Raw genomic sequence first — 27,436 nt, 5'->3', positions numbered from 1 at the left:
AACAAATATACATATAACCATCACTGAAAAACAGGACAAAATCAGTAAAAGCATTTGATACACATGTAACTAAACCATGTGTCTGGATAGACCGGCTGAAACAGAAAAGTTTTCAGGAAGCATCTAAAACATACAGGGAAGGTGTACTCTCTGTGTGTCTATCTATTTGAATCTAAATTATTTGAATCTAGTTTATTTATTTGTACCCTTTGTACATGGTGGTTCACAGTATAACACGATTTACAATAAAACAAGGGAATAAGAGTATATAAAATCAAATTCCCCCCCTAGATATTTACTTATTGTTTACAGTTTTTTTGTGTGTACACAAATCACAGCCCAATTAATTCCATTCTCTCCCCTTCTCTTGCTTATAAAATATATGCCCCATCTATTGATGGTCCCAGTTCTGTCCCAAGGCTAAAGGGATGCCAAGAGCCCCCACCTCCTTTCTCAGCCATTCTTCCCTATTCCGATTGGCTAGCAGCACTCCTCCAGCAGGGCCAATCCCAGGTGCACACACAAGGTCCCCATGGCAACCTGTCAACACAGATCATCTTTCTCACAGTAGCGGGTGTGCCGCCTTGCCCAGGGTGTTGTGTGGCATCTACCTCCTCGCTTTTAAGGCTAGCCTTCAAAGTTCACCCAAAATGTTCAACCTAAGGACTAGCATGAGTGGCAGACAATACAGCCCTGGGGTGCTGGTTGGCAACTGGAACGAAGATGTGTGTCTGGAGGAGGTAATTAAAAGCTCTCTCCCCTCCCTACTTGACTTCTTTCGTTTACTTTGTGTCTTTATTCCATTTTCTGTTCAGTCCTTTCTACATTTACTTGGAAACAAACTCCACTGTGTCCAGTGAGGTTACTCTCAGTTAAGTGCGCATTGGCTAATTTCTGCTATATGATACATGGTTGGTGCTTTTTTTCCTTAAAATAAATGTTTGGGGTACCCTCAATTTCTTACTCATATTGAAAGACTGCCCCTCAAGGAGGCCAAACTTAGATTCACAAAATGTTTAGGGGTATGCGTACCCCTGCGGCCCCCCCAAAAAAAGCACTGTACATGAGGAAATGTGTTTTGTCAATAAATTTTGTAGCATAAGTTATTGATATCAATTACTATGGATGTTTTAAGGAAAATCCCCTTAAGTCTATGGATAGATTTTTGTACAGTCATACCTCGGGTTAAATTTGCTTCAAGTTGAGCGTGTTCGAGTTGCGCTCCGCGGCAACCCAGAAGTAACGGAGTGCATTACTTCCGGGTTTCGCCGCTTGTGCATGCGCAGACGCTCAAAATGACGTCACATGCATGCGCAGAAGCGGCGAAAAGCGACGCGCGCATGTGCAGACATGTCGTCGCTAGATACGTTTACCTCTGGATGCGAACGATTCTCCGGAACAGATCCCATTCGTATCTAGAGGTACCACTGTACTTTTATTCTTTATATTTTATGAACTTTAATTATGGCAAATAATTAGGTAAATGCTTTGTCCAAAACAAAGGACATTTCTTTTCCTGTATTTGGGATATTAAAGAAAAAGTGCTTTTTACTGATGCCAACCGACCCAGCTTTTTCCTGATTCTGCTTCCTTTTCTACACACCTTTCTGTATTTTGTAATCAGCTTTGTGTCTTTTGAACTCTATTTGTGGCCCCTGGCTCAATTTGTGGGAGTCTGCCTTAGTTTTGTACACCTCTTAATGGTGAAATTTAATGGTGAGATTTTTATTGCTGTTGTTTTTTACTTGCATTTGGCACGGTTTGCGGTGGCTGGAGGTTGCGCTATTCAGACCGAGCCCCGGTGAGACAACGGATGCACATTAAAATGCCAAGCTCACATTTTAAAAATTTCTTTTCCGAAACAGGAACTCCTGAAAGACTTCTTATGTAAAAGAGAAAGAGGGGAGCTTCTAATCCAGAAATCAAAAAAACTGAAAGAGAACCTTTACAAGAAGGTATGTGGTCACCCATTGCATTTCTATGTTTCTACCAGCGCTTGCTTAGGGACACGGGTGGCGCTGTGGGTTAAACCACAGAGCCTAGGACTTGCTGATCAGAAGGTCAGCGGTTTGAATCCCCACGACGGGGTGAGCTCCTGTTGCTCAGTCCCTGCTCCTGCCCACCTAGCAGTTCGAAAGCACGTCAAAGTGCAAGTAGATAAATAGGTACCGCTCCGGCGGGAAGGTAAACGGCGTTTCCGTGCACTGCTCTGATTCACCAGAAGCAGCTTAGTCATGCTGGCCACATGACCCGGAAGCTGTACGCTGGCTCCCTCGGCCGATAAAGCGAGATGAGCGCCGCAACCCCAGAGTCGGCCACGACTGGACCGAATGGTCAGGGGTCCCTTTACCTTTACCTTTACCAGCACTTGCTTAGCTTTAGCAAAGGTGCAATAATATGTGCCTTTAACCTATGCCTGTACAGAGAACTTGTGATATTATGAACTGCTGTTGTTTTCCTTAATCTTGAAGAACTGATTCACATATTATTATGCATATCAGATCTCCCAATGAATCAATATGGGGGAGGAAAGGCAAATACTGTTGATGAGGGGGGCAGGCAGAACAAGAGTGGAATAAGCATCAAAATAAGAATTTCCTCTGCCGTGTGCAGAGTTTCCTCAGGGTTGGACTAGATGACCCTTGAGGTCCCTTCCAACTACAAATCAAGGTAGAAAGTGTTACCTGAAGGTAGAGTTTGGAATCCCCTAGTCCAGAGGCATATTCAGGTTGAGGTGACAAGCACCCTTACTCAGATCCCCCCCTTCACTGCCATTCTCATCACGCTCCATAATGAAGTGTTGGAAGGCAACTATCTGTGACTGAGAGCGTGTTCTACTCTTGAACTTGGTGCATCTAGTTCTGTATTGTCTACACTGACTGGCAGCTACTCTCCAGGATTTCAGACAGGATTCTTCCCCAGGCCTACTTGGAGATGCTGGGGATTGAACCTGGGACCTTCTGCATGCAAAGCAGATGCTCTACCGCTAAGCTAGCATATCCATCCCTCTTCTTCCCCACCTTTCTGTACTGATTTAGCCCACAAGACAATAGGCCCCAATGGGAACTGGTTTTGAACCAAGTCAAAAACCATTGATCAGTCCAATTGAACATCCTGTCTTCCCCAACCTGATGCCTTCCCGATGTTGCGTGTCGAGACCCCAAGACCACCCCCTCATTGATGAATAAGACACAAGGACACAGATATTAATGTTATTGGGCAACTTTAGGCCACAACTTTATTGGTTACAGAATGTGAGCGGTATTGGCTTAGGCATTGAGATTGACCTGACTATATGGGTTAAACCACAGAGCCTAGGACTTGCCGATCAGAAGGTCGGCGGTTTGAATCCCCACGACGGGGTGAGCTCCCGTTGCTCAGTCCCTGCTCCTGCCAACCTAGCAGTTCGAAAGCACGTCAAAGGGCAAGTAGATAAATAGGTACCGCTCCGGCGGGAAGGTAAACGGCGTTTCTGTGTGCTGCTCTGGTTCGCCAGAAGTGGCTTGGTCATGCTGGCCACATGATCCAGAAGCTGTATGCTGGCTCCCTTGGCCGATAAACCGAGATGAGCGCCGCAACCCCAGAGTCGGTCACGACTAGACCTAATGGTAAGGGATCCCTTTACATTTACCTTTACTATATCTGACTCCTGCCCGTCATGCAGGGAGTCCAGGAAGGGTCAACCACCGATAGGGGGAGCCCCGTCGATGCAAACCAACTCGAGCTCCCCCTGGGTTCCCGACGGGGTCATGGCATGGCCCTAGCCCAGCCCTGGACTTCGGACAAGATCCACACCCCAGGATTCCTTTAACAGAATACCCTTAAGCTTGTAGGGGCAGGTGATGGCCACACCTCCCATCCCCCACCATAAGATCAACCAGTGCCTAACCGCCAAACCTTACAAAGTTGTGACGATTGCTACGAGGTAGGTGCAAACCAAATGGCCCATGCCAATTTTGCCAAGTGGAAAAATTACTACCAGTCCCCTCAATGGCGATCGAGGAAGTGAGCCAAGAGGAAGCTCTCTGGCTCGCACCTCAGTTTAAATGGGGCCTGGCCACGCCCCCCCAGCCAGCGGATTGGCTGGCAGGCAAATGACATGGCTGGGAACCTCCGGGGGATGCAGGACTTTGTCCCCCACTCCTGGAGGGGAGTGGGTGGCCACGTGGTCCACCGCAACTCCTCCCCACTGGGAAGTGGAGCAGATTTTTGGATGACAGCTGCCATCATACCAGATCTTTAGCCATGCTGGCTCTGGCTGATGGGAGCTGCGGCTCCAAACATCTACAGAGCACCAGGTTGGGAAAGGCTAGTACAGTGGTACCTCGGGTTGCATACGCTTCAGGTTACATACGCTTCAGGTTACAGACTCCGCTAACCCAGAAATATTACCTCGGGTTAAGAAATTTGCTTCAGGATGAGAACAGAAATCGTGCTCCGGCAGTGTGGTGGCAGCGGGGGGCTCCATTAGCTAAACTGGTGCTTCAGGTTAAGAACAGTTTCAGGTTAAGAACAGACCTTCGGAACGAATTAAGTACTTAATCCGAGGTACCACTGTATATACCAATGGGCAGCTCCTTGGGGTTTCAGGCAGGGCTCTTTTTTAAGGATTACCTGTAAAATGCCAGGGACTGAACTTGGAATCTGAAGAGAAGAATGTGCCATATCACAGACCAAAAGACCTTTCACTGACTTGAGGCTGCTTTTGCCAGATGGGCAATTTCATCTTCAAGGTTGTGTTTGTAAGGATGCGTGGGAAGCCCATCTTTTCCACTGAAGTAAGCTAATAATAATAATAATAATAATAATAATAATAATAATAATAATATATTTATACCCCACCCATCCAACTGGATTTCCCCAGCCACTCTGGGCGGCTCCCAGCAGAATATTAATAATAAAAAAGTGATAAAACATAAAACATTAAAAACTTCCCTAAACAAGTGTGGCTTGATCATAAAAAAATGTTCTTTGGAAACAACCAAAGTGAACATCCAAATCATGCTATAATCATCTGAGATCCCATCCCTTCTTCTTACTCTCTTTTTAAAAAAGGAGCAGCTCTCCATTTCAACAGACGGATTTATTCACTTTGGAGATACAGTTATGCTGGTGAGCCCAGATAACAACAATTCACCTGACAAGGAACCTACCATGAGTGGGAATCTATCTCTGGCTGTTAATCCCAAGGAAACAGACATACTCTCAGAGAATGAACTGACAGCACCCTGTGATATGAGCGCAATCAGCAGTGTGACCTCAATTGGCCGGAATGCGTTCCGGATTTTAAGGTGGGAGACTGGTTGAATCATTTTGTAACTTCCTAGAATTGGATCTTTCTTTCTTTTTCCTTCTTTCTTTCCTTCTTTCTCCCTCCTTATTTAGTACGCCAAGACTAGTTCTGCTGATAGCAGGCAAGTCGTCCGCTGCATGTTTTTCTTTGCATCCATATTGCCAAGGTGGCGCTGTGGTCTAAACCACAGAGCCTAGGGCTTGCCAATCAGAAGGTTGGCGGTTCAAATCCCTGTGACAGAGTGAGCTCCGTTGCTTTGTCCCAGCTCCTGCCAACCTAGTAGTTCGAAAGCATGCCAGTGCAAGTAGATAAATAGATACCCCTGTGGCAGGAAGGTAAACGGCGTTTCTGTGCACTCTGGCTTCTGTCACGGTGTCCCGTTGCACCAGAAGTGGTTTAGTCCTGCTGGCCACATGACCCAGAAAGCTACCTGTGGACAAACGCCAGCTCCCTCGGCCTGAAAGCGAGATGAGCACCACAACCCCAAAGTCACCTTTGACTGGACTTAACCATCCAGGGGTCCTTTACTTTTCTTTTACCCTATATTGCCAAGGTGCCTAGTTCAGTTGTGTGCACCTTGTAAAGATCCCACCTTGCTTTGCACAAACCCAGAATCCTTCAGGAGAACCTTGCTTTGGGCTCAGGACCTGGGATCAATTTGAATCTGCCGCACACCCCTCGTAAACGATCTGTAACATGTCTTCTGTTGAAATAATGACCTTTGTCTGTTTATTAAAGCATTGAAGGCGAATGCATGGGAGAGCCACTTAGATTTGGGCAGAATTTTGGTCTTGGAGCATCTGGAGGGTTTCCAGAGAAGATGGTAAGTGAATATATGAAACAGAATGGCCCATACAATGTTAATGACTATAATGTTATGTTACCATAAACCTATGCAGGATTAAGGATGCAACAGCTATTTGCTGTTCACCATGCTTTCCAAACTTTTCATGTTGGTGACACTTTTTAGAAAAGCATCATTTTGCGACATAGTGATTGAGTTTCACTAGTAAACCAGACGTTAAACTAACCCCTTATAAGAGATACGGACACATATCGTGCAACACACCTACACACTACAGCTGACACACCAACAACACACAGTTTGGAAAGCTCTGTGATACCTAGTACAGCTTATGATTATGATGATCACCTACTTCATAATTCTAACCTGCTTCTCCTTTGAAGAGCTCATACCAACATACCTGGGACCCTGAACCAGCCTCCCATGCAGGATCTCACTAAGCTTGGACCCCTTACCTGAACAATGGCTGATCCTGCACTAGGATTTATTTATTTTTTAAGCCCTGATGATGCATTTCTTTTCTCCACTCAAAGCTGATTTCCCACACAGCACTTAACATTGTTCTGCATTATTCAGTAATGTGTTTCTAGGTGGCCAATTTGCTTCCACGATGCTCTGGTTCTTAACTCTTTGTTCTTTTGTATTTTATTGCGGTGAATTGTATATATGTGGAAGTTCTTGTAGCCCAAAGGTGGACCCAAAATCTTCTAAATAGTAAACACGTATTGAAAATTCAGAAGTACCGTATTTTTCGCTCTATAAGACGCACCAGACCACAAGACACACCTAGTTTTTGGAGGAGGAAAACAAGAAAAAAAATATTCTGAATGTCAGAAGCCAGAACAGCAAGAGGGATCACTAAGCGGTGAAAACAGCAATCCCTCTTGCTGTTCTGGCTTCTGGGATAGCTGTGCAGCCTGCATTCACTCCATAAGATGCACATACATTTCCCCTTACTTTTTAGGAGGGAAAAAGTGAGTCTTATAGAGCAAAAAATACGGTAAGTCCAGTTGAGCAAAGACTCCTTCCAACATTAGTTAAAAGCTCCCTCTTTGTGTTGCTAGTGTGTGAAAACAGTCACGATCCAAGGATGCCCAGGAACGCACCTCCAGATGGTGGAGATGTCAGGTGCCATCTTGGCACCTTGGGCATCTTCACTTGGTTGCAAGCGGCCGATAGCCAGGTGCAAAATGCGCCTGACACCTGGCCAATTTTGAACGCCATCCACTTCTATCCAACATAGATGAAAACCTGCTCCTTGATCTCAGGAACCATTGCACAAAATTTGGCTATGATATCTTAAGAGGTCACCATCAGGCCAAATGCTCAACGTTGCCTTTGCTTTCTGTGTGGCTTTGATCAATGTAACTTCCGGTAGTATTTCTGCTTTTGGCAAGCGCTGGGATTTGCAGCTCTGTGTCCACCCTCTCCCTCATTTCCTGAAGTTTTGCAAATGCAAAGTCCTTCACACCCAACCATTCATGCCAGACTAGTCCATACAGCAAACTTAAGAACACAACATGCGATTACAGTATGATGTAAGCACAATACTGGACCCAGATTCGTAACCGCGCTAATATTTGTTTTGCTTGTTCTTTGGCCTCTGTCAATCTACAACAATGTTTATCCAATTCGCAGACAAATCATTCCCACATGTTTCCATTTCCAGCTATTTATTGCGAGTGACCATAGAAGTTTTCGGAACATGACAAAGAAATCCTCCCTCCAGCCTGTGTTCTTGACCGATGAACTTACCTACTTGTGTTCTTGGCAAGCTACCTATCTGGACCCACAGTTACGCATGGAATACGAAGGGTTCCCAGTTCCTGTAAGAAATGATGCCGAGCCTCTTAAGAGTATCTTGCCTTTCAGACTGTTCTCTCATGTTCTCCAACCACCTCTCCCTCCTTTCCTAAACCAGCTCCACACACGCTCCTGTGCTCAAGGAGCCTTTAGCTGCCTCCCATGACTCTTACCTCTTTGGCCTCTGCTATGCCAGCCCATAGGGACGTGGGTGGCGCTGTGGTCTAAACCACAGAGCCTAGGGCTTACTGATCAAAAGGTTGGCGGTTCGAATCCCCGTGACGGGATGAGCTCCCATTGCTCGGTCCCAGCTCCTGCCCACCTAGCAGCTCAAAAGCACATCAAAGTGCAAGTAGATAAAATAGTTACTGCTCCGGCAGGAAGGTAAACGGTGTTTCCATGTGTTGTTCTGGTTCGCCAGAAGCGGCTTAGTCATGCTGGCCACATGACCCGGAAGCTGTCTGCGGACAAACGTCGGCTCCCTCGGCCTATAGAGCGAGATGAGCACCGCAACACCAGAGTCGTCTGCGACTGGACCTAACAGTCAGGGGTACCTTTACCTTTATGCCAGCCCATATTCTGGGAACGGCTTTGCATCCTTTACCCATCAAGCCATCTTCAGACACATCCTTACCATACATTTGAAGCACACGGCTTCCCTCCAAAAGAATCCTTGAAACTGTAGTTTGTTAAGAAAGGTGGAAATCGTTGCTCTGCGAAGGGGTGCTGGGAATAGCTCTCTAAGCGGTTAAACTATAATTCCCAGCCAGGGGACCATCTAAGGAGGCCAAGTGGCTGAGAGCGCCCCCAAAGTTTTCAAGGAGGGGCCTGGGCCCCCTTAATATTCCACGGCCAGCAGAGGGCCTCTCTGGACCTACCCGTGGCTACGGTGGGCCTCACGTCTTCCTCCAGCTGTGTGACATCACATATGCATATTATGTGTGTGACATCACCCATGTGTGCTGAGCACTCCCCAAAATTGGTGAGAACCTGGAGTCTGTGTTCCCAGCATTCTTTGGGGGAAGCCCTCACTCTTAAAATGCTTTAAATCGATGGTGTGGGCAGCTTTTCTTCACTTTTCACCTTTTCTGCACCGTTTGAACAATAATTCTTCCTTGCCACACCTCTCTCTGCTTTGCTTTTGATTCCCAAGGAAATTTTAATAAAATTCATGCGTAAACAGTAGAATTTAAGCCCTTCTTTCCTTCAAGTATTTCTCTTTCTCTCTCTCTCCCCGCCCCCATTTCTAGGCAAATACAAAGATCCTTATTGTTCACAGTCATACAAATCAGGCCTTGGCAGTTCCTCGGATCTTCTGGATAAGGTGAGCAACTTTTGTAGAAAGGGCACATCTACACTACACTCCAAATATGCATTGGCTTTACACCAGTTTTGAACCCCCTGGTTAAAACCTTACCCAAACAATCCGGGGGACCAGGGACAGGGGATAAATTCATTTCAGTTCAACATTTAAAGGTGATCCATCAAATCTGCACTTTGTAAAACAACATGTGAACCAAGACACGGCCACCTTTCAAAATTCACACTTATCTGAATTTTGCAATGCCACTCTGCAACCAAACAATGCAGATATCAGGGGGAGCTGCTTGCAGAAAGAAAGTGTACACTGGCCAAAACTGCCCAATAAAAATGCAATGTCACATCTTCCCCGGGAAATTCTGGGGACAGTGGGAAGTGGTGTGAGACTATATTTACAAAGGCTGGACTTCCTCATAAGTAGCAGCCACCTCCTCCCCCAAAATCAAAATAAATGTCTCCACTTCCCCAAGAAAGACAATTGGCCTGTGTTTCTTGTGTGTGTGTGTGGGGGGGGGGATACTTTGAGTAACTGGGGAAGGAATTTTGGCTGAACCTTATATAAAAAAGTAATGGAAGAACAGGGCCAACATTTGAGGAGTGTAACAATGCAACCGGCTAAAATGTTTTAAAAATTTCTAATTTTGATTCCTCTTTTTTCAGGTTGATGTTGGTTCAATGTTTAGTTGGGGTTGGTGGTTATTTTAATTTGTAACCGTAAACTATTTATTATTGCTATTGCTATTGTTGCAGTTGATATTGGTTTCTATTGATATATTGGTTTGTTTGTTGCTCGTATAGGATATTTTGTTATTTCTTAATGTTTGATGCTTTGTTGTGTTTTTATATATATGGGAAGCTGCCCTGATTGGCTGGAGAAATCCAGCAAGGTGGGCGGGATATAAATTAAAAAAAATATTATTTATTATTATAAACATCCGTCAACACCACAAAGTGAGCTTCCCGCCCCCACTTCAAATGCAATGTTTGTGGTGGTTTGCGTTTTCTTTTCTTTTCTTTTTTTAGTATAAATCATTTAAATATACGTCTGACTCTCCCTTTATCACATACACAGCACAACAGGACAACAACCTATCCCCCTTCCATAGCGTATGAATCAATATGGCAAACCTGACCCAGCAACCTATCCCCAACACACATACAAACAAGACACACTGCAATCAACTGAAAATAAAATAAAATTGTATGTGTGTTTGGTTGGTTGACATTCAGGCTGAGGTTTCGGAATGTTTAGCCATTTACTGTTGAATTTCTACTCTCTTCTTTTAAAGGACATACTTTGGAAAGGAATTTGAGGTAAACTGCCACACATACCTGGATACACACAGAGCTGAAGAAGACAAGAATTACTGGGTCGTAGTTACCGGGAATCCGAGCGACAAATCAACCACAATGTTTGATAGGCCGAAGCCTCCATCGGACGCGGACAGAGTGCAAAACAGCGAAATCCCCAAAGTAATATGCCCCTGCTAAAGCCCATGCTTTAAGAAGGAAATACAAAAATGTCCTTTTTTGTGCTCATGTAAACAGAAAGCGAGAGAGAGAGTGCGAGAGCTGAAGATGTAAACTGGCAGCAGAGTACAAAGCATGCTTTGCTATTTCTTCATTCAAGCTGAATAGACAGGTGAGGATATATTCAAACAGCAATGGAAATATAACATTATTCTATCCTGTAAAAAATAAATAAAAAATCCAGAATACAGTACCAGTACAAGAAACTTAGAATCGCCTCAGTTTCTTACGTACCTTGACCAACATTGTGTCCTTTCCTATCCTGATCACTAGGTGGCAGCATCTTTTAAAAAGAAAGCCAAATATAAAGAAAATTCTCTCCCACCTCTCCTTTAGGGATCTAAGGGTAGAACTACACCAGTGTGGGCCACCTGGTGTCCTTCAGATGTTGCTGGACTACAATTCCCATCATCCCTGAGCATTATCAACATCATCATTTTGTTTGCATACCACTTTTCCATATTTCAAACCAGTGTTTTTCAACCTTGGGTCTCCAGCATTTTTTCGGACTACAATTCCCACCATCTGTGACCACTGGTCTTGCTAGCTAGGAATGATGGGAGTTGTAGTCCAAAAACAGCTCAAGACCCAAGGTTGGGCAACACTGGTTTAAAGTGGCTTACAACATGAAATGAATTATATAATTACAAACATAAACAAATGTAGCCATGAACAATAAATAAAGCACAGCAAAAAGCCCACAGCCAAACCAAACCATTCACACATAAATCATAAGAAGATCTAAAGGTGCAAAAATAATAACAGCAACCATGCCCTCAAACAACCCCGCAATAACAGAAATATCCTGGTGATTCCTCCTGGTCCTCCTCTGATGAGGACTCCCCCAGTTGAGACGGGACCATGTGTAGGGACGGAGGAGGCACCTGCAGAAGTCAGATTCCAAAGCCAACTCCTCTAATTCGATTAGGGAAGGTCACGACCCAGATCAGAGTATGAGTTCCCTTTGGTCCTCTTTAGAATCTGCAATCCTGTAGATTCTATTACGGGGTTGGACAGGGTTATTGCTGCAGCCATCAGATTCCCTCATAAGCGCATATATGCTTGTACAGTGGTACCTCAAGTTACATACGCTTCAGGTTACAGTCTCAGCTAACCCAGAAATAGTGCTTCAGGTTAAGAACCTTGCTTGAGGATGAGAACAGAAATCGTGCTCCAGCGGCACGGCAGCAGCAGGAGGACCCATTAGCTAAAGTGATGCTTCAGGTTAAGAACAGTTTCAGGTTAAGTATGGCCCTCCGGAACGAATTAAGTACTTAACCCGAGGTACCACTGTATGTATCTAAGTTTTTTCTGAACAGAGTTTAAAGGATTTCCTGTAAAATTCACATGGAAATGAGCCAGGGCAGACTTAGCCCCATCCCCACGAAGAACTGGAACGGACAAGACATTGATGGATCTGTCCATGCTTAAAAACAAGTAGCAAGGTTCCTTGCACCAGGAAAGTGCACCTCAAACAAGACCATGGCTCTCCCCAGCAACCATTTTGCCAGCTCTAGGAGTCTACGGTATGTGATGCATTAGCAGTCAAGAACCTGGAATGCATTTGTTTTCCAGCTATGCTGTTGCAGGATAATTTATGCAGAGGAGTTCCTGGTATATGTTTGCATACAAACTGGTTGGGGCTTGCCTTCTGACTTATGTCAAGCCCAGTCACACGTGGAATATTGGAGCAAAGCTAAGCGGTCAGACCACCCAGAACAGGAATCTATGACTGTTATCTGGCTTTCAGCAGGGCTAGCAGTCCAGTCAACTCTAGCTGAGAGACCGCCTTGGGCAGAAACTATTCTCTTCTTAAGCATAACATTGTGTGACACAATGCCTAAGGCAGCACCCAGCATGAAACCAGAGTATTTTCCCCAAAACACTTCCACGCATCTTCTGGATGAATTGCTGAACACACTTTATTTTCACTCAAAGTGGGGCCTTGAGCTAGGACCGCACAGGGTGGGGCGGTGCATGCAGAAGGCTTCAGGCACATTTCACAGTTAAAATATCAGCTAAGCACTAGTTGGTGATGGGAAAAACCTCTTTCTTTCTGCTGGGGCGCTGCTGTGATTCAAGGGAAGACAATGTCGGACCAGGTGGACAAACAGGTTGCAGGTTGATGTGGCATCACTGCACACCATCACTGGCATCTGAAATGTGCTACTTACTCAGGGTGGATCCGTTGATGTGAATGAATCCACGGTGGACATTTCCAGCAACTACAGTGGGTCTGCTTGTGAGTAGGACTGGCACTGGTAAAAAAAACCCAACAGACTGCAGATGGGGGGGGGGAATGTTCCTGGACTGTTTCATTCATAAAAGGGGTAGGATCACATGACAGAATCCTCTCTCATCACTAGATACAAGTGTATAACCCTAATGCACACAAATATCCATTTACTAGTCCAACTTTCTTCCTTGATGGTTTGCTTTAAAACGCCTGAGTGATTCTCCCTGTCACTCCATGGGGAGGCATTCAGCTGTATGGAACCAGGGCAGTCCAAAAACAGTTTTACTGTTTCATCTTTTGTTTGTGTGAACTAAGCCACAAGAGTGGGGTGGTGGTGGTTAGATTTTAGCTGCACTTCAAAAGGAGCATGCAAACACATTCATTTTTTCTGGGCATCATCGCAGCAGCTGAAATCCCTCCAGCTCCCCCCCCCCCAATAAAATATTTGAGGGGGCCAGCCCTCCCCAAGTTGATGGTCATTGCCATTCAAATGGTGTGTGTGCACCGTGTCTTTTTTTTGGAATAATTTTTATTAATTTTCAACACAAATATACAGTCTTATCCAAATTTTCACAAATTAAACTGTTTGGACTTCCTTCAGCTTCTCTGACAATCATCCGTATTTACCTCTCAATTCCGCATTTCTTCTGTTTTTTATCGCCATTAATCTTCCCTCCCACTATCTATTTCTTTTTAACAATATTTCTCAACTTTCACAGTGCTTCTTGAAACCCCACTAGCGTTATTTGCACATCACATATACTTTTCAGATATTCAACATATTTTCCCCAGTCCGTGTGCACCGTGTCTTGTGATCAATTATACAGTGTGTGTGTGTGTGTGTGTGTTACCCGGCTCCCCCAATATTTTATACAAGTTCACACCCCGGCTGAGTGTGGAGCCCCCAGAAGAACAGTTGTGCTTCTCAAAAGAGAAATCGACACTTCTGTACATTTTGTGTTTCCCTCTTTTAAACGCAGTCCCATCAGCCCCCTCCTTCGACCGACTTGTGAGTTCAGAGAGCCAAACCTCTTGTTCCCTGAATTCATTTTTAAAAGGCAATTACGGGCAGTGGCGGAATTTTGTCTCCAGGTGTCACTGGAAGAGCGAAAGGCTCTTTCGCATGCTTTGCATAAACACAGTAAAAGAAACACGCTCCCCCCCCCGCTTTGTGCCTGCTTTCTATGAAATTAAATTAGGAGGAGACGGGGACTTGCCATTTGCACTGTATACTAGCGTGTGCACAAGCGTCGTCAACCTTCCCCTGCAAGCAATTATTTCCCCCCCTGAACAAAGCACTCATTCATCACACATGCACACAGACTCTCTCCCCTCACAGCCCCCAGTCCAACTCCAGCAGGGCAAAGTTGATTTATGCCACACATTAGGCCTCTTACACAACCCTACTGTAAGCTGTTTAGTTTCAAGAGCTACACATTATATAAAGACCTCGAGCCAGACTGAAAGCTCTTTTTGTTCGTAGCATGTGTGGGCCGGACACGAATCAAGGTCTTGTTGCCTTTATTTTGCAGTGAAGTAAGGTCCATTGTATGGCCAGGATGCTAATTTAGAAGAAGAGAGGTGATTAAAGGCCATTTCCCCCAAAAAACATAACATTAAAAAAAAAACAACCCAGCAAAAACAACACACGCTGTCTGAGCCTAGGCACACTTATGAAATGACTGACACCTTGGGTACGACTGGGTTTTTCTTTTCCTGAATTGTGAACAGGGCTTGTGTTCCTGCCCACAACCTTCAGGACATGGATGTGCGGGTGTGATGGGCCTGTAGTTTTTCATCTCATGTGCACAAACAGGATCCCAACCGGCTGGTATGGAGACGCTGAGGTTGGGATAGAGGAGATCTCTACTAAGCAGCGACCAGTCAAGGAATGAGCGGGAGGAGCCAGTCTCACCGAATCAAAAAGGCACCTCGGCTGCATCACTGGCACTCAACTCTTGTTAACGTAAACTTTTAGGGAGAGGAATTCTGGAAATCTGAAGACGAGGGTCGTCGTCTCGCAGGTAAGTGACTTGTTTCCTGTTTGGCTCTGCTTGCAATCATTTCTCCCGCAAAGTTTGGTCAACTGAACTGCTACTCGGCATGGGGACAGCCTGCTTTTAATTTGAATTTAGCAAACGCAAAAGAGGGAGGAAGAGCTGATGAGAAGGCTTGAAGGGGTGAAGGAGCTCATTCCAACAATGGCATGTTGGCGAATTGTGTTTGCCATGATGAATGTATTAGTTTTTACACTGTCTTGGGAGACTTGGTGCATTTTGCTAAGGCTGCATAGTCACCCATTTGGAGTCTCCTAATTTTTTTTCTTTTGTGTGTGGATGGTTATGGAGGACACTTCCAGACTCTTGCTGGTTGTTTTTTTTTTTTTGGGGGGGGGGGTTCATCGCACACTGGCAAATCCAGGTTGTGCAACTAATGTGGACTTGGCAGTCTTGCATAAGAAACCTGCCTTCAAACCAAAACCTCAAATCATTTTGTGCTTAAGGAAAGTGACAGGAACTTGCACTGGAAAAGGTGGGAGAAGAATTGCTTGGGACAACATCATATACACCCCCCCCCCGGCCAACAAAGCACAATGAATGTTCAATAAACAGATACCTTGCAGTGACCAGAGTTTGTTTGCAAATGCCTCTAAAGTAGAGGTGAGTGAATCTGTCAATATTAGTTCTCTCAATTGCTCCTTTTTCCAATGTTAAATCTGGTTCTCTACATTTTCACATCAGGGTTTTTTTTAAGCACATGAAAATTCATCAAACTCTAAATGTGAATTTCTCCTAATTTCTGTTTGCATGCCAATTTCGCTAATATACACATTTTTGCAAAGCCATTTCCCCATAATATGATGTAATGTAACATAATATAATAATGTACGCCATTGTCACCAATACAGGCATATTTTTATGCACACTTTATAACCCAATATATGTTATTTGTTTGTGCACATTACATGGCTCTGCAAAATTTAGAGACCTGTGAATTTCCAAAGATGGCTGTGTTGGTTCATGTAATGATTTGGAAAGTGTGGGACGTTAGCCTCTCAATGTGAACTGAAACAAATTTTCAGGCTGGAGAGCAAGGTTGCAAGTTCTCACAATCAGGTTGCTACCCGGACAACTCAAAATAGCTGGAGTTGCTCCTCCCTAACTTGCTGGACTCTGCCATCTAAGCAGTCTGTCTTGGACCAACTTCAGTGTTAGGTAATTAGCAGCACCTGAAAAGCGATCAGATGAATGGAGCCGTATTGAGGGCAACTGCATGTTGGTGGCACCAGGCTTCAAATCTCTGAATGATGCCTCCCAGCAACTCCCTAAAGAGGATGAAAAGCATGGAAGGGACAGGATGGAACCCCATGGGGCCCCACAGCACAAATACCAAGGGGCTGAGCAGAAGTTCCCCTAATGTCACTCTCCAGTATTGGTCCTGGTAGCAGGAGCAGAACTACTATAGTAGTGCCCCCACACCCAAGTTTACAGAGTTGCTCCAGGAAACCATGGTTAATGGTATCAAAAGCCACTGAGAAGAGACCCAACAGGGTTGCATAGGTCACCTCTTCCTTGGTATAGGTCTTTAACCTTGGTGACCTAGACAGTTTCAGTGTCAGAATGAGGTCTAACACCAGGCTGAAATAACCCTAGATCATCTGCTTCCTACAGCCATATCTTCATCACTCTGTTAGTCATTTTGCCCAGGAAAGAGACATTAGTGTCCTAGAATCACAGAATTGTAGAGTTGGAAGTTGGAAGAGATGCTTAGGGTTGTCTAGGCCAGCCCCCTGCAATGCAGGACTCTTAGCTAAAGCATCTATGACAGATGGTCATCCAACCGCTGCTTACACACCTCCAAGAAAGGAGAGTCCACCACCTTCTAAGGGAGACCACTGTCTAGCAGCTCTTACTGCCATAAAGTTCTTCCTGGCGTCTAGTTGGAATCTCCTTTCTTATAACTTGAAGCCAAGTTACTGTTTGGGTCCTTGCCTCCAGAACAGCAGAAAACAAGCCAGCTCCATCGTCCATTGTCCTTTAGATATTTGAAGATGGCCATTATAACTCCTCTCAGTCTCCTCTTATCCAGGCTAAACACACCGGGGAGGGTCTTTTAGGAATGGCCGCACCTCTGACTCTTTCAAGGCAGCCAGTATCACACCCTCTTGTAACAACATCTTGACCCCTCCATCCCGAACCCATCGAGTGCATCCCTCCCAGCTAAATCTGATAAGCTAAACACCACCCAAGGACTTTCCCTTTGGATAGATTGCGCCCAACAATAGTGATCATTACAGTGGTACCTCTGGATGCGAATGGGATCCATTCTGGAGCCCTGTTCACATCCTGAAGTGAACGCAACTCGCGTCTGCGCGTGCGCGGGTCACGATTCACCATGTCTGCACATGCGCATGATGTAATTTTGAGCGTCTGTGCATGCGCAAGCGGCGAAACCCAGAAGTAACACGTTCCGTTACTTCTGGGTCGCCACGGAGCGTAACCTGAAAACACTCAACCTGAAGCATATTTAACCCAAGGTATGACTGTATTTGTGGGACGCGGGTGGCGCTGTGGGTAAAACCTCAGCGCCTAGGACTTGCCGATCGCATGGTCGGCGGTTCGAATCCCCGCGGCGGGGTGCGCTCCCATCGTTCGGTCCCAGCGCCTGCCAACCTAGCATTTCGAAAGCACCCTCGGGTGCAAGTAGATAAATAGGGACCGCTTACCAGCGGGAAGGTAAACGGCGTTCCATGTGCTGCGCTGGCTCGCCAGATGCAGCTTGTCACACTGGCCACATGACCCAGAAGTGTCTGCGGACAGTGCTGGCTCCCGGCCTATAGAGTGAGATGAGCGCACAACCCTAGAGTCTGTCAAGACTGGCCCGTACGGGCAGGGGTACCTTTACCTATGACTGTATTTGAGACTCATCTGGATATTTCAGTGACTTCCATGGTGGCAGAAGGGAAAGGAGGAAGCTGGGAGCCCCACTGACATATGCCCCAAAACAGGGGGACCTGTTTGGCACAAAGAGATAGCAGATGACATCCTGTGCCGTAGGTAACTGTGAGGCGATGCAAGTCAGACGGGCGTCTGAGCTTCATCTATGCACTCACAGGCTCTATTTCTAAGTTAACCACTTAGAAAAAAAGAAAAATAGTCTTAGACGTTACTCTGCACGGCTCAGTGGAAACTTCTGCTCAGCTCACAGCAGTGGTTAAAAAAAAAAAAAGCAATCAAAACAAAACATTGGGACTGTATTAGAAACCAGACCAGGAAGAATAGGGTACATTATAAGACTAGCTGCATGGTAAGCATTTAGTTTAACGGTGTATATTGAATGCTGGGTATTTTTAAGTTTTAAAAATATAGACAACAAATGTGAGGTAAGGAAAGCGGTGGGGGGTGAATACGCAGTGTGGACCTAGCAGTTTGAGGGTTGTAGTCAATGCTAGTCCTACTCAGAGTAGACCCATTGATGAACAGGACTACCTTAAGTTCATTGGTTTCAATGGGTCTACTCTGAGTAGGGCTAGCATTGGATACAACCCCATGACGTGTCTCCTACCAGAGGTACTATCCACCCCCCCCCCAGTAAAACCCCATACAACCCCCTATAACTGCAGCAGGAACATTAGAAGCTGCCTTATTCCAAGACAGATCATTGCTCATTTTGCTCAATGTTGTCTTACACTGACCGCCCAGGGTCTCAGGTCTCTTCCATCCCACACATCGCCAAGAATTGAACCTGGAGCCTTCTGCATGCCAAGCAGGTGTCCTAGCTCAGTCACAGAGCATCTGCTCGGTATGCAGAAGCTCCCAGGTTCAATCCCTGCCATCGGCCAGTAGGGCTGGGAGAGAACCCTGGAGAGTCAAGACCAATCAGTGTAGACCAGGCATGGTCAAACTTGGCCCTCCAGCTGTTTTGGGACTACAACTCCTATCATCCCTAGATAACAGGACCAGTGGTCAGGGATTGTCTACACCAGGCCAGGCCAGGCCTGTCTACACCAGGCCAGGCTCAGACAATACTGAGCTAAATGGACCAATGGCTTGACTCAGTATCAGGGCAGTCTCCTGAATTCTACCATTGAACAATGGCTTTCCCCCGTACAATAAAAACAATAGGTAAAAATGCTCTCAAAGACCAGAGCTTTGGGTCATAGAATCATAGAATCATAGAGTTGGAAGAGACCACAAGGGCCATCGAGTCCAACCCCCTGCCAAGCAGGAAACACCATCAGAGCACTCCTGTCATATGGTTGTCAAGCCTCTGCTTAAAGACCTCCAAAGAAGGAGACTCCACCACACTCCTTGGCAGCAAATTCCACTGTCAAACAGCTCTTACTGTCAACTGGGATAGCTCAGTTGGTTAGAGCATGGTACTGATAATGGAGGAGGAGTAGGAGTTTGGATTTGATATCCCGCTTTATCACTACCCAAAGGAGTCTCAAAGCGGCTAACATTCTCCTTTCCCTTCTTCCCCCACAACAAACATTCTGTGAGGTGAGTGGGGCTGAGAGACTTCAAAGAAGTGTGACTAGCCCAAGGTCACCCAGCAGCTGCATGTGGAGGAGCAGAGATGCGAACCTGGGTCACCAGATTACGCGTCTACTGCTCCTAACCACTACACCACACTGGCTGGACTAGATGGGGGTTGGACTAGATGATCGTCCAGGTCCCTTCCAACTCTGTAATTCTATGATTCTTTTCTATGATTCTCTGAAGTTTTCACTGCATACAGAAGAGGCAACACACTACATTCCTGTTGTATTTGAAAACAGATTGGTCTGTAGTTCTGTTGCATTTATCACCACGGAGTAGCTAAAGAGAGCTACAAACCTAGCACAATTGCTACCCAATTTGCTGGGAAGTGGCTAACTCCCAATAATGGCACATTCCAGGTGGAAATATCATGCTGTGGTTAGTCACTAGCCCACCCCTTTGGACCGCTGCCACCCACCTCCTTAGTTACAAGCGACAGATACATTCTCTCTATAAATAGGGACTGGAACTGCCAGCCTTACGTTGTTTAGTCTCAGCCTAAAGCAAAGCAAATGGGAATCCCATCTGCACAGCAACGGCCTGGAGAGGGTGTGGTTGGAAGCAAGAGTTGTTTTCTCTTGGAGATCCTGTGCTTTTATAACCAGCTCCTTCAGGATCTGGAGGATGTCACAAGGTCCTCTTGCTATGCCCAGCTACGAAAGCAGGAGAGGAAAAAGTGAACCAAGACTGAGTTTTATAGAATGAACAAAGTGTGCTTAGTATTCTCTGCAGAGAGGCGAAAGCTGGCCAAGAGATTTAACTGTTTCCTAGGTGAACCAGTTTTATCCTGGAAGCAGGGGCATTCCTGGGTAGGTAAAAGACCCCAGGGAACAAACCCACCATGCAAATTTGCATCGATAGATAGATGATAGATAGATAGATAGATAGATAGATAGATAGATAGATAGATCCATATTCAGGCCAACTGCCAGAGGAGAAAAACCAGCAAAGCTCTCGATGCAGCTACCTAGCTAATTTGTATACATAATAAAAACAAGAACAAGAAACAAACCAATACCTGCCCTCCCACAAACACGTTTAAAAGGATAGCGCAGGGGTCAGCAACCTAAGGCCCACGGGCCACAAACGGCCCATGGGGTCATTTTACCAGCCCCTGAACCGCCCCCAAACCAAGCTGCTTGCTTGGTGAGTCCCCATGCGCTGCGCTAAACCAGCACAGCATGGCGCAGGGACTCGCTTTTTCAGTGCCAGAAATCACATCTGCGCACGCGCAGATGCCGGAAATCATGTCTGCGTATGCACAGACACCGGAAACCATGGGTTTGTGTGCTCACGTGCACCCACAATCCAGCCCAGCTTCTCTAGAGAGAGCATTCCACCAATGGGGAGCCACTGCAGAGAAGGCCACGTTCTCGTGTTGCCACCTTCCGGACCTCTCATGGAGGAGGCACACAAAGAAGGCCTCAGGTGATAGTCGAAGGGTCCAGGTCAGTTCATAGGGGGAGAGGCAGTCCTTGAGGTATTGCGATCCTGAGCACCTTCCTTGCCGAAGGTCAACACCGATGCTTCTTCTTCCTCAGGAGGTTGTGGACTTCCTTGGAGGTTTTTAAGGAGAGGTTGGGTGGCCATCTGTCATGGATGCTTCAGCTGAGATTCCTGCATTGCAGGGTGTTGGACTACAAGACCCTTGGGGTCCCGTCCAACTCTACAATTCTATGAGGGACGTGTGCTAGGATACTAGAAGGTTCTTGTCCTGCCCTGCTGCACAGCAAGGCAAGTCCCCAACTGAGCTTAAGGCAAGGCACTGACTTTGTAACACAGCCCTATGAAACTGCTCCAGTAAAATTTGGGTCCTACCTTAAAGAGGGCACGTATTGCGGTGAGACCTGGAAACCGACACCCTGTGTTGTGGGTGGGTACGATTGGTCAGCCACAACACCTGATTGGTAGGTCCCTCGAAGCTGGGTGCAATCTGGCCAATGGGATGCAGTCCAAACGATTTGAGGGACCTATTTGTACCCATGCATGTGACGCAGAGCTGCCTCTTTCAGTGCATGCATTCAGAACACCCGCCCACCTCTCCCTAATTTTAGGGCTTTGCACTTGACCTTGCTATGCTGTCGTATGTCGTCTGTTGTTGGGACAGGGGCACGGCAGGAATTTTCCCCACTTGGCTGATTGGCTGTTGCCATTTGGGTTTTGCCTGCTGCGCAGCAAATCGTCACAACTTGTAAGGTTGCGGATAGGCTCTGGTTCAGGTGATGGGGATGGGAGAACGCTCTCGCCATCCCTATGTGAAGGGTATTGCGTTAAAGGAATCCAGGGACTCGATGGTTTGGTCAGCCCCTGAGAGGGGGTTGTGCCTGTGCCTGAGTCCAGGGGGACATTTGGGTGGTGGAGATAGCCTGTTCCCAGCTTTCTGCTTATCCAGGTGTTCATCCTTGGCTGACCTATGCTGGAACCCTGAGTCAGTGCTACCTGCATGACAGGGAGCTAGTCAAACCAGAGCCTATGCAAGCAGTCACTTACTGTAATCAATAAAGTTGTGGCCTAAATTCTGCCAAAAACCAAAATTTGAGTCCTGTCTGAATTTATTTAGGGGGATATTTCTGGGTTTGAACATGCAAATAAGCCGAATCTGAACCCTTATATAAGAATAGCAACAGGTGTAGCAAAGTCCTGCTTTACCCAAAAAGGTCTAGCCTCCTCCAGTAATCTCCTACTGTGACGGAGTGGAGGGGCCTCTGAGTCAAAGGAGGGCGAGGCTGGTTCACCACTCACCACACAAAGGAGTCTGCCCACTTTGTATGGTACCCAACTCTCACCTTACCTCCATTCAGTAAGTCTCCACTGTGGGTGGAGGGCTCATAATTTTGTACAGACTTTGCATGAATGGGCCACCCCATAATTCTTAACACAAAGATGCAGGAAAACCACCCAACCTCAGAGGATATTTTCCATTATGTTCAGACCCAAGTCACCGTTGTAACTCTCCCCCCCCCATTGTGAGTCATGTTCAGAACAGCAACTCACACAGAATCACATTGGTGAACTCCTCTGAAGGCGGGCAATTCTTACTCTCTCTTTTTGGTTTAAGAATGACATGTAGCACGCCTTTCAATCTGGTGTGATATATCTTCAGTCAAGAGTGGAGTTGGGGGCCGACGTCTGGGACTCATTCAGCAGAACACACACCCAGAAAATCCAGCAAAATGGCTTACCACAGGCATAGGCAAACTCCGGCCCTCCAGATGTTTGGGACTACAATTCCCATCATCCCTGACCACTGGTCCTGTTAGCTAGGGATGGTGGGAATTGTAGTCCCAAACATCTGGAGGGCCGGAGTTTGCCTATGCCTGGCTTACCACATTTTGAAGTAAATGAAGCAATAACATTACCATCTAATGAGCTCCCGACCAGGCTGATAAAACTGTTAAATCTAGAGGTGGGACTGTGTAAGAACCATTTTATCTAAGAGTACCATTCCTATGTTGTTGTTGTTGTTATTTCAGAAAAAAGGTGTTCCTTGACTATGAGAAACTTAACCTCTCTCTCTCTCTCTCTCTCTCTCTCAAATTTCAATTGGTTACACTGTGGATAGGGATCCTGTGGCTCTCCAGATATTTATGGGGCTGGGATCAGACTTCCCCCCCACCAGCCAGCATGCCCAGTAGTTGGAGTTGATGGGAGCTGTAGTCCAGCCATATCTGGAGGTTCACCGATCCCCCACCCCGTATGTTTGCTTGAGGGATGGCCTGATGCAAATTATGGATTCTCAACCTCGGTTTTCCATCTGTAAAATGGGATTAACCGTGACCTCATCCCACAGGGTCACTGTGAAAACTCCCGGCATACGAGGCTGTAATGCCGTCATGTTTGCTGCAGCCTGTGACAGGCCAATTGTAGCTGGTGGAGGTGGCAGCTGAGGCTGGGGTGGGGTGGCGAGAGAAAGACAGCCTGTTGCAGGTGAAGGGCTCATGGGACATTTGTCACTCACAAAAGCCTCCATCTGGAAATACTCAAAAGGTAAGAGCCCTTGCTAGAGGAGGAGGAACTGAAAGCGCATGATTTAAAACAGCTGAATAAACTCTTAAGCCAGCAAAGGGTGTGTGTGTGTGTGTGTGTGTGTGTGAGAGAGAGAGAGAGAGAGAGAGAGAGAGAGAGAGAGAGGCAGGGGAAGGGAAGGAAAGGAACCAACAACCAAGGATATTGGTGGCTCCAAAATCTTTGTATTATTGCCACATTATTCTTGCAAAGATCTCAGTCCACTCCTCCCTCTGCAACTGAGCCCTGCTGATCACTACATGGTTTTCATCCTCCACACACACACACACACCCCATGCCTTCTACACAAGCATCTATGAAAGCTGTTTTTCACCAAGGCTGAAATGAACGAAGTACATTGGGTCTCCTCACCCAACCCCCCTTCTTCTTTGGGGGAAAAAATAGTAATAAATGAATCATTTCATTTCAACCTTGGGCAACGGGTTTTTAGGTGTTACATTTGAAATGAACCATGCAATTACATAGGAGCAGCCAGTTAACCAATGAGGGGAAGGACATGGATTCAGGAAGATTATCTAAACAGTTGAACACATTTTCCATGTGTGTGTCAAAAAAGCTTGGGATGTTTGGGCTGTGCTGCCCCCTTCCCCGCCTCTCCTGTTGTAGAAGGGAGTCGGTAAATGTCCAAAACGAAAGACTCAGGTTTTCGATTTCTGTTTGTGGTACAGGAAACTGGCGACGACAAATATTGGTGGCCGATTCAGTGAAATAACATCTCCTTCAGCCACACAGCCGGCTCCTTCTCGAACAAGCCGGGCAGGAGATTGGAAGCTTAGCTGACTATCCAGCCAGGCTGAAGAGGCAAATCAAAATATATTTTGCTGCTGAAGGAAGTTTTAAACTGAAATGTTACTTCGTGTGCCCTGGACTTACACCAAGGTATCTGAAAACTTTTATGGATTTACAGGCTGGTTTTTAGCAACAGAACACAACTTTTAACCACTTTTAACCAGGCTGGTTTTTAGCAACAGAACACAACTTTAACCAACTTTTAACCAACGAAGAAAGTTATTGCGTTGTGTATTCCACCTTGATCAAGCCACGGCAATGAAATGCAAAGGATGGATCTGATCTCTTGATAATGGTGAGTGATTATTTTTAACCAAGCTGTTTAAGTTTCCTGTATGATGTTGTAAAGGCTGGGGCCACATAACATTTGCTTGAGAGTAAGTATAATAGAACCCAGAGGGCAGTACTTCTAGATGGCTATGTTCAAAGAGGTTTAACAGGCGCCCACACATCTTTTGGTCGTCAGAATGAAAGGACTTCATTCAAGACGCATAGTGATATATAAACCCACAACAGCAAATTCCGGAATTTAAATATGCAAGCTGAAATAAAAACAAAAACAAAAGCATTCAGCTGAATAAGGGAATACTTGAGATTGTAGCACTGGACAGCAGCATCAGTTGCCCCCCAATGTCCACAAACAACACAAAGTCAGAGACACTGTGGGAAAATTAGATGGGTGAGTAGATTCGGTCACTAGTCGCTGCTTGAAAATAAAGCAAGGGAGGGCCAGGGCATGAGCAGCAGTGAGCCCTGCTGGGGTACTGGTGCACAGGCAGGTACCCAGGGATGTCAGCTGTTGACAATGGGCTTGGATGGAACCATCTAAGGTGAGGCAGGTGGTGACAAGGGAAAGGGCTTTGTTGGTGGTGGCACCCTGCATGCGGAATGCTTTCCCTTGGGAGAGCAGCCTTCTCTGCTGTCTTTTATCTGTTTTATCTGAGCCGATTTACGCTGTTTTTATGTGCCTCTTAGGAAAATGGAAGCTGTCATTTCCCCTATGTATATCATTGTGTCATTTGTATGAAAATGCTATTGTTACATCGCCAGGATTCTTTAAAACGATCAGATTAACGTAAATAAGCAGGTGCAAGAAGCATTTATAAGTTTATTCACATCTTCGTTCACTCATATTTACTTATATATTCATTTATTTATATATTCATCTTAAGCTTCTCTGAAAATATTATTTCTGAATCTTAAAAATGAAAAGCATACAGATAAATGGTTGTGCAAATCAGATGTGGCGGGCCCTAGTTCAGATTGCAACTTCAGTGCTGGGGAAAAGGGAATGAACACCTTCTCCTATGTTGTCTCCCCATCAAAAATTGTTTTGGGTTCCCCCACAACCTGCTCCCCAGAGGTGCTGTTTTCTCTGTCAGAGAAAACATAGCAGGGACATCTCTCCTTGGAGCTAGATTTGAATACCTGCTTAAGCTGGTATATGCAGCCCTGCCTTCCCAAATGTAAACCTGCTGGCTTACATAAGGGCTTTATGCTGAAATAACTGGCCGTGCCTACTATTAATGCTGAGATATTATAGGGGGGAGGCGGCAATAATAGGCTTTCACATCATGCCGGTTACCTGGGTAAGGAGCCAGGTGGCTGGCCGCAAGAGCTTAACAGTGATAATCTTTGGCAGCAAAACCTCACGTTAAAAATGAAACTCCGCCGACAACTTGGAGGAGTTGTCAGAATGTTGGGGGATCAAGGAAAGGAACGTAAGTGAAGGAACGGAGAGTTCAGAATTCATCCGAGACCAAAAAAAAAGAAAAAAGAAAAAAGGAAGGAAAATTTTGAACTGAGCAGTTCTGCCTTTTGCCGGGCACATGAAACATACGACAAAAGACTTACAGAATACTTACGGCTAAATCCTTGCAGCTGAAATAACAAGAGCTCCCAAAGATGTTGTGAATTCTTCCGACTCGGCCCCAGACATTTTAAGGGGCTAAAGGGGGCCGGTGGCAACATGCTTCTCTAAGCAATAGAGGGAAGCCCCCCCCCCCCCCGCAACAGCAATATTAAACTCTCAGAAAACCTGAAACAAGCTATATTTAGTCCTTGCCGCTTCTTTGTGTGGGCCTCTTGGTGCATTGGCTTTCAAAGAAGAAGGAGCTTGCAGTGACTGCCAAGCCCTACTTCCTAGTAGTATCATTTCTGTGGGAAATGTTAAAGTCAGCATCACAAACGCAGAGCTGCAGCTTGGCGTGGATGGTACGGATTGGGCCCAGACTAAGGTAGTTGTGCATTGGCCTGCGAGCACTCCAGTTAGAGAAGAGCTTTTACTAAAGGTGTTATGGGCTTTGAAGAGGCTCGAACTCAGGATGAAAGGGAGAAACACACTAAGAGGGAGGCATACTTGGCTAACCCTTACCGTGATCAACTCCCGCCCAGAAACCCATGTCCCCACTGTGGAAGGATGTGTGGGTCCAGAATTGGCCTCCACAGTCACTTACGGACCCACTGTTATAACCGTGTTCATGGAAGACAATCTTACTCGGCTATGAATGATTGCCAAAGAAGAAGAGTTGCGCATTGAATTCTCGCTGGACCATGACTCACAGATAGTCTGGAACTGAACCTGGGAGGGCCAACTGCCATCTTATTTTTAAAATATGGCTGGGTGCAATGGTGGGGAAATAGCCAAAGTGGGGAAGATTGTGGGATCAGCTAGCCTGTGTGCTTGCTACGTCTGCTGTCCACGTGCTAATTGTTGATGCGCAACCTCCATGGCTCTTTGTCCCTTCTTAAAAGATAAAGGGGAAAGGGACCGCTGACCATTAGGTCCAGTCATGACTGACTCTGGGGTTGCGGCGCTCATGTCGCTTTATGGGCCGAGGGAGCCAGCGTACAGCTTCCGGGTCATGTGGCCAGCATGACTAAGCCGCTTCTGGCGAACCAGAGCAGTGCACGGAAACATCATTTACCTTACCTATTTATCTACTTGCATTTTGACATGCTTTTGAACTGCTAGGTTGGCAGGAGCAGGGACCGAGCAACGGGAGCTCACCCCGTCGCGGGGATTTGAACCGCCAACCTTCTGATCGGCAAGTCCTAGGCTCTGTGGTTTAACTCACAACGCCACCCGCATC

General features: G+C 46.1%; 2 protein-coding genes and 1 long non-coding RNA gene across 8 annotated transcripts in view; 2 read left to right on the top strand and 1 right to left on the bottom strand.

Annotated features, from left to right (window-relative positions):
* The first annotated feature begins 524 nt into the window (after positions 1-524).
* On the top strand, positions 525-10,957 carry CFAP161 (cilia and flagella associated protein 161). The gene is made up of 7 exons (XM_083412210.1): positions 525-740; positions 1,866-1,955; positions 5,056-5,291; positions 6,032-6,116; positions 7,768-7,926; positions 9,152-9,225; positions 10,511-10,957. The coding sequence occupies exons 1-7, from the start codon at positions 651-653 to the stop codon at positions 10,710-10,712; spliced, it is 936 nt and encodes a 311-aa protein (XP_083268336.1). The 5' UTR covers positions 525-650; the 3' UTR covers positions 10,713-10,957.
* Positions 10,958-13,498: 2,541 nt separating this feature from the next.
* The window catches only part of LOC310663921, a 36,771-nt gene continuing 22,833 nt past the window's right edge, over positions 13,499-27,436 (bottom strand). Inside the window, exon 3 of one of the 2 annotated variants that reach the window (XR_014504675.1) lies at positions 13,499-16,216. This is a non-coding gene — a long non-coding RNA (uncharacterized lncRNA). Of the gene's footprint in view, positions 16,217-16,907; positions 17,078-27,436 lie in introns of those variants that run through there. The other variant, XR_014504676.1, reaches the window with a different exon arrangement.
* IL16 (interleukin 16) overlaps positions 14,838-27,436 on the top strand; it is a 65,411-nt gene continuing 52,812 nt past the window's right edge. The window contains exons 1-3 of one of the 5 annotated variants that reach the window (XM_083411818.1): positions 14,838-15,011; positions 24,224-24,508; positions 24,560-24,639. The gene's annotated coding sequence lies outside the window, so the exon portion shown is untranslated. Of the gene's footprint in view, positions 15,012-24,223; positions 24,640-24,880; positions 25,024-27,436 lie in introns of those variants that run through there. The other 4 variants (XM_083411824.1, XM_083411820.1, XM_083411819.1 and 1 more) reach the window with 4 other exon arrangements.

Source organism: Podarcis tiliguerta (assembly GCF_965153285.1).
Source record: "Podarcis tiliguerta genome assembly, chromosome: 14".
Lineage (NCBI taxonomy): Eukaryota > Metazoa > Chordata > Lepidosauria > Squamata > Lacertidae > Podarcis > Podarcis tiliguerta.
The sequence above is the reverse complement of the archived record's forward strand: the minus strand, read 5'-3'. Positions and strand labels throughout refer to the sequence as shown.

Bases quoted from the DNA above. Each gene is read 5' to 3' on its own strand.
- CFAP161 (XM_083412210.1), top strand. From the start codon at position 651: ATGTTCAACCTAAGGACTAGCATGAGTGGCAGACAATACAGCCCTGGG. The intron at 741-1,865 runs GTAATTAAAAGC...TTTCCGAAACAG, and splicing joins AAGATGTGTGTCTGGAGGAG to GAACTCCTGAAAGACTTCTT. The intron at 7,927-9,151 runs GTAAGAAATGAT...CCCCATTTCTAG, and splicing joins ACGAAGGGTTCCCAGTTCCT to GCAAATACAAAGATCCTTAT.